General features: G+C 29.9%; 1 protein-coding gene across 1 annotated transcript in view; it reads right to left on the reverse strand.

The window, feature by feature from the left end:
• Positions 1-8,463, reverse strand: part of LOC119685464 (sex determination protein fruitless-like) — a 421,971-nt gene extending 413,508 nt beyond the window's left edge. The window contains exon 1 of the mRNA XM_038099746.1: positions 8,206-8,463. Coding sequence (XP_037955674.1) covers positions 8,206-8,213 — 8 coding nt within the window. The 5' untranslated portion in view covers positions 8,214-8,463. The remainder of the gene's footprint in view (positions 1-8,205) is intronic.
• Between the last annotated feature and the right edge of the window lie 5,708 nt (positions 8,464-14,171).

Genomic DNA, 14,171 nt, shown 5'->3' on the forward strand with positions numbered 1-14,171 from the left:
GTTCATCAAAAACTAACACAAAAAAATTTTATGTGTGTGTGTGTGTGTGTGTGTGTTAGTGTTGTTACACCAGTGCAATATGTATTTTATTTGGCATGAATTGGTGGTGTTGGTTTTCATTGAATGGAAGCAACTTCGTTGGAGAACTTTCAGGAATTGTGGAATAAAAAATGTATTTTTATAAATATTTACATATTTATTTATGCGTTTCATTTATTTAGCTGTTATTTTTATTTATTTATTTAAGTTATGTTATTGAAATTTTTATTTGTTACTAATTAAGAATATATTTTTATTTTTTTTGTGCTATTTTTTCTGGTATTAGTAGAACCTTTAGATGTACTGGTTATATATCGAATTGATAATATGTCTCAGAAAAGAAAAGTATAAACTAAATTAAAAAATATTAATTTAAACTCATATTCAACTAAATATAAAATAATTGAAAATTAGTTGAAATGAGTTTCTATTGTAAATAATTTCATCTGTTATATTGCTTTAATTTTTTATGAAAAAAAAACTTATTATATATATAGAAAGAACAACTATGTGCCCCTGATCTCACCTTGAACTCTTATTATTCTATATCTGCCCTTTTAACGACATAAAAATTCACAAAATTGAAGTGTGCTATCAAATTAAGAGCTTCTTTCCACACTGTAACCTATTTATTTTCTCAGAGAATTTTATTAAACTTTAATTTCATTAATATTACTAATAGATTTATTATTTGACAATTCTTCGTAGTTTTCGAAAACTGATGCGGTCTTAATACAAGAACTACCCTCAATTCTGTGACCTATTTACTTCCTTTATAGGTAGTCTAATACTTTTTAGAAGTTCTCGAAGAACTATGGAATTTAATACTCTTGATTTAAAAACTACCCTCAACTCTGTGACCTATTTACTTTCTTTATAGACAGTCTAATACTTCTTAGAAGTTCTAATACTCTTGATACAAGAACTACCCTCAACTCTGTGATCTATTTACTTCCTTTATAGGTAGTCTAATGCTTCTTAGAAGTTCTCGAAGAACTATGGAATTTAATACTCTTGATACGAGAAGTACCTTCATATTTGCGACCTATTTACTTCCTTTACAAGCAGTCCGATACTTCTTAGAAGTAAATTTTTTAAAGGTCAATATCAGTTTTTGACTGTTCTTTGAAGTTCTCAAGAACTAATAGGGTCTAATATTTTTGATACAAGATGTACCCGCATCACAGTAACTTATTTATTTTCTTTGAGAACTTAAGGAGGTTGTCAATAACAATTTTTGAAAGTTCTACGAAGTTTTCGAAGACCCATTGAGTGTAATACTCTGTTACTTCTAATTTCTTCTTCTAATGAATTTGTATTCTATGTAGTGTAGGTTGTTAAGATGCAAGTAGCACTGAAAAAGATACATCTGCATCTATAATCTGTTTAGTAATATGAAAAATTATATAAGGCCATCCAATATCAGTTTCTGACAATTTTTAGCTTTTGCAGTTTATGCAACTGTGAAGGAATGAAGAAACATGTTTTTTTAGGTTTACTTCCAGTATTTTAATCAAACAATTTTCTATGGGAGTTGCATGATGGCTTATATTCTGATTTTTGACATTGAGTAACTGAATATCAGATAGATGTTTATGTATTTTTTTGGTTAATTACACAGCTCTGGACACAGCTCTGGAAAGTGTTAAAACTGGAACTAGCAAGAGCACCTATTATTGGATGTCACATAGACCGAATGAAAACAGAATGAATTGTTGGTGAAATTAGCGACTTTCACAAAATGTTTAAGAAACCAACGCGTCAGATAGGGAAAAATGTAAGCTATTTGGTAAAAAAGGGTTGATCTAAGGACCATGGTATGAAGAATTTTATTGAACTAAGTCTTGTAATGAGAAAATTTCACATACTCGACAAATTTAATTTAGATATTTCTATACTGATTTATATATATCAATATTTGCGTATAGTAATATGTTCAATATATTGTTGTCAATAAATCTTACTTTATTGACTTATATCTCCATAAAATATTGCATTTGATGTGTTATAGATTTATTTCGATTTTAAATTTTATTTAAATTAATAGCGCATGCGTTCATCTTCCCCATTTAAGTCACCCAAAAATTCATATCTCGTCCTCTGCTTGTCGGTCTCTCTGTCTCTCTCTGTCTATCGGTCTGTGTGTCAATGAAGTTAATTCCAAGTAAAATTTATGAAAATTTATTGAGATACTTTTCGCTGACTTAAGGCGTGTAATTTTCGAAGAATCAAAACAACAACAGCAACAACAATAACAACAACAATGATGGCAACCAATATCCATGATGTCATATTTTGTGTTGCGTTTACTGCAATTTATCTTACGGATGAGTTACTTTTATAGCTTTTAGGTATGTACAGCAGCAATCTGTGCTATTTGTGCTATTGAGCGAACGTCTGCGATGTGACAGACATGCAGGGTCAGGTTAAAGTTGAATCATTTATTCTAACAAAGTTTTTTTTCGATTTTTTTTTTCTATTTTGTATGAGAGTATATTGTATCTCGGCTAATCAAAGCGTAGATAAAACAATTTGCACGATCTTTTGTCATAAGCAAACGTTCTTGAGCGTCGTAGATACATGCACGACTGTTGTAAATAAATCAAGTTTCGATTACAATTATTATTAATATTATTAATTAAACTTAATTGTTTTATTTAAAGTTCAATTTACAAAAGGATTTTCAAATGTTATAAGCGAATTTTTTTCCATAAATCTTTTTTAAGATTTTTTTAAATAATTGTTAACTTAACTATTGTTTTAGTTATTGTTATTGTTGTTGTGGTTATTGTTGTTTTTGTTTTTGTTGTAATTTCAAGTTTCAAGTCCTCGAATTTTTTCTAAGCAAAGCACTTAACACTTAGTCGTTGTCGTTACTGTGCCGTTGCCGTGTCGTCGCCGTGTCGTTGCCGCGCCGTTGCCGTGCCGTCGTCGTGCCGTTGTTGGTAGTAAGCGTTTTGTATTGTTGTTGTTGTTTGTATTTCTCGTTTAATTATTGACGAAAACCTTGACGCGTTCATACTTTGCTTGTAAGTCACGTCCGAAGAACGCTGCGTGTGTGTGCTCCCGTCTCGTTGAAAGATTTCGTCCAAAAATGCGCATGCGGTACGCCGTACGCATGCGCTACGACAGCAAAAGTTTACTTCTAAGTTTTTAGCTTTAAATTTTTTGTTTTCTTGGCTCTTTTTTGTTTTACCTTTCCATGTGCGAATTTTAATGTTGTTTTCTGTTTATTCCCTACCTTAGCAGCGCTGCGATGCCAATTTTTGCCAACTTTAGCAAATGTTTTTTTTTTGACTTACTTCTTTTGTGCTGCGCATGTAAAGCAGAATGTAGAATTTGTTTTGACCAATTTTTGATTAACCAAAAAAAAAAAAAATTAAACATGTTTTTATTAGATTTTTTTTCCAGTACAAGCCATAACGAATGTTATTTGCTACATATGCGATATTTAGTTCACAGTAGTGCTCGTACAGTGGGACAAATTGCAACAAAACTTTATTAATTTTTTTTTTTAAATTAAATTAAAACAATTAACACAAAATAATGAAATATAAATTAATTATCAATTAATAAAACAAATTTGCTTATATAAAAAATTAGAGTCCTAACTTTAAGAGTGTAATTACTAATAGGGTTTAAGTAGTCTGATGCGTCTCAAACAGCATCTTCGGCTTTAATGTCAACCTTCTACCTTTGCGTGATACACCCTATTTCAACAGAAGAGACTCTGGCGAACAAGTACATGGCAACATCTTGCTGTAGTAGAAAATGACTACAGCTAAAGCGGTGAATGTGATAAGTTTGCAGGCCGCATGTCCAATAAATATTCGTCAAAGGTAGCAGCCCTACCACCAAACTTCAAGAACTTCAAGAACTTCAAGAGAACAACCCTTATCAATAACAATACAACAAGAGAAATTTGTTATATCTTTAAGCTCCTAATGGGGTATGGAATATAATAAAATAATAATAGTAATTACTGTTATTGCTATGGTACCGGTGAGCAAACTGCTAACATTGTGGTATTTATCAGTACAACCTAACTTAAAGTGAAGTGAATATTTTTGGCACTTTATTTCAATATTTTATTGTGTAAAGATATTTGCTTGCCAAACAAAGCAGATGAGGTAGACCAACAGGTTGGCTTAGGAACATGTTTGAAACATCTGATAAACCTGGGCATAAGAGCGTTATAGTGGTAGCCACCCTTTAATCCAAAAAGCGATTTTATACCACTTTGCAAACACGTCACTTGCTATTTGTTCAGTTATTTTTTGTAAGCAGCATTCTTACTTATTTACTGCTGTCTTTCTCTCCTAAGTGGAGCATAGGGCCTCATCGGTTGCAGTCACCTGGATATTCGAACGTGAATTTGGCGACTTCACATCCGATGCGTCTGCTGACATGGCAGCGGGATTAGCCGTGAATTGGTTGCCCCGTGGAGATATAGTTCCGCTGTGGTTTTCATAAATTTTTGTTACGAGTATAAACAAAAAAGTTTTTTTTATACTATACTTCCAAAAGAAAGCCACCTTAGCATAATCCTGACTACGCCAGGGAAGTCAAGACATCTGTACGTAAGTTGCATTCTTTTAGAATACAATAATAGAAACGATAATAATAGAATCGATAATAATAGAATCGAATCGAATAATAGAATAGACTGCTTCATAGATTAATAGCGACCTTATTTTCCCATTAAAATTTTAAATTTAGAGTTAGTTTGTTGACAGGCCATTATCTCCAGAAAATTAGAAAAAATCTTCACATCTGATTTGTTCAGCGCATGAGAAATTAATATACATTCCATGAACGAAACACTTGCAGGCGTACTATTTCGTTTAGTTCGTTGGAAGACCTTCTTTTGAAAAACATCTTATGTTCACATAAAAATTTGAAAGTGCTAAAACCCATCGGTAACACTTTCAGAACTAACACAAAGTTAGTTTTCTACAGAAAAATATGTCAATAAGATACAAATTATCCATATCCTATTAGAACTTAAACAATCTAATTTTTTGATAGAGAAAAATATGTCACTCAGATATTTATTCCATTAGAAGAGATACATCGTTTTAAAAACAAATAATTCCATAACACCTTAAACTATACTTTCAAATGACCACTTCTTTATCTATAGAAAACTATGTCACTAAGATACATATAAGACGATATAAATCGTCTTAGAAATGAAAAATTCCATTAAGTCTTAAGAAATGCGTCCAAATAAATGCGCGGAATAAATTCTCTGTAGTTTTCATCAAGTGCCTAATAAATAATTTTAAAATAAAAATTATATTCTATTGGATTTTCATATTATAAGACACCTTGCATGTTTAAAGTAATTTTTAATTTTTTTTCAATTTTATTAAGCGTTAAAGTAACTCATCAGCTCCGTCATCATCCATCGTATCGAACGCCTACTTCAGCACCCACCAAAAATCTGTCAAAAGAATTAGCCATGTTTAAGTGAAAAAAAACGAGTGTTAAGTAAATAATTTAACAACTTACAAAAATCAAATTAATTAAATTAGTTAACAAATTTATTAACAACAATTGACAAATATTTTCTTTTTGGGATTTTAAGTGACTTGAATGTGGGTGCCATATCTATCGATGTCGGACTAGAGTGAAACTGAATTGGTTAAGTAGTCTCATAAAATCAAGAATTCACGTCGAACTCACGAAACTATCTGTGCATTTTGATTAAATTCACAAAATTCTCAAGAAATAAAAATGCAAATCTATCTACAATCAATGTATCTGTATCTGTTGTTGTTGTTGTTGTTGTTGTTGTATTGTACCTGTTAAAATTGATTGCTCGGTGTAAATATCTTTGCGCACGCATTCGTATTGTATCTTTTGCAGTTCGTGGCAAGAATTGATGACGTAATGTTGTTTTATTTTTATTAATGAAATAATTTTAAATTTAGTTTTTTGGTCACAAACTGAGTTTAGTTGAATGTATCCTTGAAATAGTTTTCATTTTGCTGTGAAATCAGTAAATGAGTTAAACTTGTACTTAATTTGCTGCTTAGAAGCGAAGTTGCACCGCAACTTGCATTTAAGTTAATTTAATGCAGTAATTAATTAACTTAAATGCATAATTAATTGCTTTTGGTTAAAGTTCATTGACATAAATTGCCATATAAAAAAGATAATGAATTTGTTTATAAATTGGCATAAAAAATTGTTTAACAGTTATATGTTGAGGCGGATATCTTTCTTAATTTGTCTAAAGTATCTCAAGTAGTTGTGTATGTCCTGCTGTTCGTTATATTGCACTGTTAACGTAAATAAAAAAATTTGTAATTAAAATTAATTGCAGATTTCATTTGGCATTTATAGGCTTAAGTACAACTTAATTACTGGCTTAACAGTGAAGACTTAAGCCGCTGTTTTCTGACTGTCTTAAAATGGATTAATAGCATTTCATGCAAACTTTTGCGCGCCTCGAAACGAAATCAGTGCAAAATTAATTGGTAAAAGTTGTAAACTGAGGATTTTATTTTAATTAAAATTACTCCAAATCTGATTACAGTAAATCGTATCATAGGAAAAATTAAAAACATATTTAGAAAGTAATAACAAAAAATTACTGCAAACGTAAAAGTGGATGTAATATAAACTATCTGTAGGTACCACCAATTAATTGGTAGGAGCCAGTAACTTACGTTCATTAAATTTGAAAATAATTATTTAATTATTTGTTTTTATCATGGTGGGAATGTAAATAAATTATTTAGGAAAAATGGAGCCTTCAGCCGGAAGTTGTAATTTGTACGGTATATCGGTATCACTCTGGTTACAGCATGTTCTGAATGAAGGAATTCATACCTCATCTGCAGACAAAGCAATAAGATTTTCATTGATTTTATAACAAAGGGTATGTAAGAACTACATAGTCAAAGGCATTAGAGACTAGACGAAGGAAACTACATTAAATCCATAAAAAAGTCTAAAAACTGGCTGCAGTTTTCATAGCAAAGCCCATAAGACTAAGTTTTTTAAGGTACTTGTTTATCAAACTGTAATCAGACTTAATCTAACCATCAAATTATGACCACTCAGTAATTATACAGTAGTAACATGACAATAAATGTTGACAATATCACTCCAACCTTCCATATTTAAACAAATATCTAAGCTTTCATTATTATAACGTATGTATGATAGATAACAGATGCAAAACTATATTACCTGCTATGTAAAATTGGAACTACTCTATGCGATTAAAAAACATGGATTATGGTCGATCCGTATTAACACAAATAGCTCAAAAGTAGGAAATATATATACATATATATATATATATATATATATATGCCCGTATATAGTGATTCAGAATTAAAATGGAATGATCAAGTCTTCCCATTCGATTATTTTTCCACCAATATGTTAAAGATTCCTTTAGTTCCTTTAAATAAAGATTCGAAGATGTGCTTATACATGTTATTTAAGCACTATTGGTCTAACAGAATCCATTCATGAAGGGCTTCCACAGTATATAATTGGACACTATTTATTGTATTAATTAGCTTTTGATTATCGAATTGTCATATTGTAGTATTTACTAAGATAAATTTAGAGCCATCAATAAAGTAGAATGATGGCTACCTTATACAAAATAATATATATGATGAGATGTTATTTTCACTGCAGAGATAACTAATTATAATAAGGTAATGCAAAGGATCGTGCTTACAGAGACAACATACATACTCTCAATGAATTGAATACGTTTTGGCGAAGCTAATATATAGTAGATATATAGCAAGACGACAACCCATAGAAAATTTTTTTGAATGGATCCAAAACTGTAATGTGGGCGGCAAATAAATATATTTCACACCGAATGGCAAGTTGTACATAATATATTATATTACATAATATGTATTATGTATATTATATAATATATAAGAGTTTTATCGAAGTTGAAATCACAAGACTATTTCATTCATGTTAACTCTTGATACCACAAAATGAACATAAGGTTACTTTAGGCTTTAGGACAAGTCTATGATGGACTGTACGTAGATTGTTGTGTTACCTTAAGAGTCCTATTTCACAAATGTCCCCATATATTTATATTGTATATCAATTTTATATAATAAAGTAAAATTGTAATTAAATTAAAAATTATTAAATAAAAAAAAAACAAACCTTGTCATTTGTTAAGAAATCTGTTCTAGTTGCTCTCCGAACCTGTGTTGTGTTTTTAAAATGATTTCGCCGGAATCAAATCATTTGTTGTAATTTTCTGACCACGAAGCAAAAGATGGAACCAAGTATATCGTCTACACGGTTTAAGTGAAGGAATTTGACAATCCGACACCGTAAAACGTTACCTGGCCCAAAGCCTGGTATTTCAACGATCACAATAAAAAGTCTGGTAATAGATTTTTTTTTAAGACTTCAATAAAAATTGTATCTCAATTCGCCGTTGTGATGTCTGCTTTTTAAATATTTTTGTTCTTTTATAATATTGTTAACTTTTATGTAATTAAATTATTTTTTTCACTATTTTTTTATGATTATTTGACATTTGAATTATAGCTCCGTCCTTGTTTGAAATCAATTTATTTATTAGTTCTAGTATCTTTTTTTCTCTCTCAGATTTTGAGATATATTTTTGGTTTATTTTTTACACATGTAGCGCAATAAATTTTATTTGTAAAATATGTTCAACAGCTTCAGCTTGTTTAAGTATTTTTACTAAAATAAAAATAAATTTTTATTAGTTTAAATATAGAAATCCCTCCACTTTATATGTTATTATATATATTTATATATTATATATTTATTCCTTTTATATGTGTGCAAAATCCGTAAACAACGCAAGCGTCATAATTGCCAAAAATGTTTTCAATTCGCAAATTTTTTTCTTCTCAAAATTAATTTTATATTTATGTATATATTTATATTGTATATACGCAGATATTACTTATTTTTTGTGAAATTTATCTTTGTAAGTGTAGGTTTGTTCAGTTGTATCTTAAATTGCTGCCGCATCGCTACCTTAAGTATTTTACATGCTTTGTTATACCAGTTTTATGTGCTTTTTTTTGGCGGTGTAATAGGTCTACCTTTTCCTACCTAAAATTCTAAATTCTATGAAAGAACGATGCGGCACTAAATGTATCTTGGTATTGTTCTCTTCTCCACTTGTACTTCGTCTTCAGCGAAGGCTTCGTCTTCGTGGAGGGTTTTTGCAAAGACGCAGACTTTCCTAATTTTTATTGCAAACTACAATTTGATTCAGCTGCGTTAGTTTTGTATATAAAGAGAACAAATCTATAATATATAATAATTTACTAAATATGTATATAAGCTATTATAAAAAATAAAATAATATTAAAAATGTTAAAATTTTCTGGAGTGTATACTAATCAGTAAATTATTATCGAACGAAGTTGCTCATAAATCGATTGCACAAAAACATTGAAAGATAGACATTAAATATTATATTAATAGTAAAATAAGATACACACATTAAGTACTAAGTTTCTCACACTGTGCTTCGTAACAGCGGTGAAAATTTTCTTCATCTCTTTAGATCACTTTAGGGGTTCAAAATCTTACGCTATGATTATCCATGCTTTCCACCTACCGCAAAGAGAAAGACAGATGTATAAGAAACGAAAAAAAACTACAAAACTTCATAAGATATATGAAGGGCTTTTAATTTTCTCTATTTCATCTCTAAGAGATGATTTTAGGGGTTCAAAATCTTACACTATGGCTGTCCACGCTTTCCACTTATCGCAAAAAGAGAGACAGATGTATAAGTAACGTAAAAAATCTACAAAACTTCATAAGATATATGAAAGGCTTCCAATAGATTTTCAAAAATTATTAAAGGAATCAAATTTGGTTTACTGTAACTTCGGAACCTGTTATTTCTAAACAAAAACATATTAAGTATCCAATTAAGGTTTATATAATAGACTAAATTACTATTTCAGATATAAAAATAATGAGTACAGGTTTTCAACGCATATGTTTCTATTTGACATCCTATCTCCGGTTGATATTGAAAATGGATCACTTTCAGATATATTTTCTGAAAGTATATTAACAAATTAATTTGTTTACGCAGAAAAAACATTTTATGTGGATGATAATGAGTCTTAATTAGCCGTGTTTTGATCATGAATTTCCGGTACTTTATTCCTTCTAAAAATATAACAGTGTAAATTTAAATCGCCTTTCTCTACAACTGAGGAAATATAAATAAACAGAGAGATGAAGATTTTCCAATATTTTGCAGATAATGTACTTTATATGCTTGTCATTACTTCAATAACTGCAAAATAAAGTCTTAAATAGACCGTTAAACAGACAAATAGTCATTGTATTGTCTTGGCGAACTTTTGAATATCGATTTTTTGATATAGCGCGACCTTTCTCTAGATCAGTAAGAAGATTCACGAAAATCAGACTCTTAATATTTGATAGTTAAAATCCACAGCAAAAAATATTACTCCTTCTGTGGGCCTGGAAGAAGACTTTGGAAGAAGACTCTATCAGTAAATCTGATAGACAAAATTTCATAACGGAGAACATTCTGAAGTTGCCTAACCTTTGTCTGGATGGCGAAAAAGATGCTGGAAGAATTCACTTTAATCATCTTCTTAGCGAGAGATAATTTTGTCTCCATTCGTAAGATGGAATGCCCTGTCTATAATTCGGAATAATTATTGCACAAAATATCTAACTTTAGTTCTAATTACTGAAGTCTCTGTAATTTAACTACATATTTTATAACTTCAATGCTCTTAATCCAAATCTATAAATTCATTCTCTACGATATTTAATAGAATATCATATGATTAAATTATAAAATAATAAGACATTTGATTCTACAACCCCAGTTTACGAAAGTAGAAACTTTTTAGACTGATTATAGCGTTCTCAAAAGTCGACTTAAGCCCTTATTGCTCATTTACTACAGAATATCAAAAATTTTTTATTACCTAATATTATTTTATCTCATATGCAAAAATTCTTGTTAAATAACAGATATAATAATAGTATTCACATGTGTTTTTATTTTATGGCTTTGTCCCTTCTTTCTTTGCCAAAATTTTGTTTATTGCAAAAAATATTAAAAACAACAACAATAGCAACTGTAATAATAGCAACAACAACTACAACTACAACATAATTAATTGAAACTTTTCTGTAAGCAACATGAATTCAACACTTAAATGTTTTCATTTTTTTGTTTTTGTTTTTTTTATAAAGCTTTTAATAAAATTACACAAACAAAATACTAGCAACAGCAACAACAACAACAATAATAACAACGAGAAGAGGAACAATAAAAAAAAACAACAAGTACATAAGAAGAAGAAGACAAACATTTTATAATGATCAAACCAAGGGCATTTTTGACACGACAAAGTTTAGTATTTTGCGCGCTGTGTGCGTCTCTTTAACGATAACGTTGACGACGACGTTCCTACTGACGTTATTTGACGTTGACTCTAATAATTTGGCAATGCTGTATGTACAGTGTACACACTGTTTACTGTTGCTGTCCCTGTCGCAGTCGCGGTCGCTGCTGCTAGTGTTAGCAAACTTAATACGAGTACATGGCTGTTACACTCTTGTTTTAGTAGACTCTGCTGACGTTATGATCCTCAAATATAATATGTATGTATGTATGTATGCATGTATTTTTTTTAAAAGATGTGCACAATTTATGCAGCCTTTTTGCAGCTTTATTAATATGTTTTGTTGTTGTTATTTTATTTTTTGTTGTTGATTTAATAAAAGCTAAACGCTGCCTTACTTCATTCCTTGTAATCGTGTGGTGGACTAGATTTGTTGTTGGATTTCGTGTGTTTCGTGTGGAGTTTTTTGTTTGTTACCAAGCGAAGCAAGTTGTTGTTCATGAAAAAAAGGGTTTCGCTTTCAAATGCTTTATTTCATTTTATTAACAAGTATTAACAAGAAACCAAATACAACAACAGCAACAACAATAATGAACAGCAAAAATGGAAGACAATGCAGTATAAAATTAAAAAAAAAAAGACATTTTACAAATACCCCAAATTAAGATAGCCCAAATCGTAATGAAGTTTAGTTTACGGCAGCTTTGAATGTGGTGGCCTGCACAAGGCAGTGCAAAAACAAAAGCAGAGTAAAGCAAAGGCTGATTTGTGTTGCCTCCTAACCTAGTCTCCTCTTTTTTATGGTTATTGGCGCGCCTTAAATTCAATTCTTCTTTTCTTCCTTTTATTATATATTATTGAATTTTTTGTTTTTTTTTCTTTTTTGTTCTAACACGTTTTAAAGTCTGTCCGTTACATTTTTTTTGCACTGCTTGAATATTATTTTATTGTTATTGTATTTAGTTTATTTTTTACACATATGTAAAGCTTTGCTTTGTGTACATGTGTACCAATGCACAAAAAGCAAAATGATAGTTAAGTGCATATATGTACACATACATACATTATATACATATGTTTGGTTGTGTGTTTTTTATGATCTTCGTAATGATATAATTTTATTCCTAAGAATTACTTGAAATTAAGCTCACACACATAATGCGCGAAAATGTGTGTGTGTGTGTGTCTGATGTATCGCATGTTAGATTTAGGAATTCGTTTCGCAAATTTAATGTAAAGCATTTCAAGTTCTCGTTGTTGTTGTTGTTGTTGTTCATGATATTTCTTCTTCTTGCATTTATTTGCTGTTGTTGTTGTGACTTCATTGTAGTTTCATTTACGATTTTTTATGCATGACATCTGCATTTCCAAAGATTGTATATAGAAATTTTCGGAATCGGAGCTCACCTAACACAGTTTGCATTCTGAATGGATTACAAGTTTTTAACAGGAAAAAGTGGTATCGTTCTCGCCGCTTTTGCGTATGGTAAGGTACTTTATGGTACGGTCTGTTGCAAGATCATTTCTACTCATACATTATATTATATTATATTATATTATATATAGGCATGTGTTTTAATTACATGTGTTTTCCATATGCGTTTATAAACTATACATTAAGCAGTAGAGTTCTATGGAAAGTGTTAGGGATGGTATAACTTTAATAAATTTTTCATACATACATATGTACATATTTACTTTACATGTTTGTGGTTGAAAAGAAAATTAATTTATAGATTTTACTCTTGAGTTGCTCTGAACATATACAAAAGATCGTGATTTTAAAGCCCTTAAGGTATCTTGTTTTTATCCAATTAATATTTATTACAAAATGTATAATAAAAGAATGCGATACATTCAAGAGTTACTATACATTAGATACAAGCCTTTTTTGAAATACTCGAACTAAAAGGATCTTTTGTTCCAATAGAATTAATGATGTCACTATAATGATCGTAACGCTTAAGCTAATATTGTTATGGACTAAAGGCTAATTAACAGCTGTGGAAGGAATACAGTTTAATAATATAGATATTACGATCTCTTAAGTACGTATGTATATTCTGTTTCCAATATATGGTCTTTAAGTAGGACAAATGCAAACATATTCCGAAAATCTAAGCGGTACTGTAAAAAATTTTTTGTACTACTCAATGTACTCTGGAGACAACGATGTACTTGTCAAGATGTACTTAGGATTGTGAACTTTGAAAATTGTGAACTTTCAAGTTTGAGTAAAAAAATAACAAATCTCTTACTAAAATCTCTAATTTACACGAAAAATAATAACAACATCACTCTCTTGTTGTAATAGACTAGTTATAAAGTCTGTAACCATCTGAGTCTACAGAAAAAAATGTAACCAGAGTGATAACTAATCAATTGCGAACTTTCATTGTAATTTGAACGAACATCCCAGTCATATGTCTGAGGTTTTTAAACAAATTTTTCAGAAAGTAAAGATGCTGATTAGTATTGCGAAAATACTATTTATTGAGAATGGAATATTGATTGAATAAGATAATATTGGTTGAACTTTGTGTAACCTTTTCACTTAGTGTTATATAAGGGAAATATCAATCGAATAATCCATTTTGATTCTTTACAAATTATTGGAATGAATTTAAGTTCCAAAATAGATTAATTTCAAAATTTATTATTGGAAAAATATTATTCTATAAGTATTATATACGGATTTATAGAACTGTATTCATTCGGAACTTGGAATGT

This window comes from Teleopsis dalmanni, chromosome 2 (assembly GCF_002237135.1).
Source record: "Teleopsis dalmanni isolate 2A chromosome 2, ASM223713v2, whole genome shotgun sequence".
Taxonomy (NCBI): domain Eukaryota; kingdom Metazoa; phylum Arthropoda; class Insecta; order Diptera; family Diopsidae; genus Teleopsis; species Teleopsis dalmanni.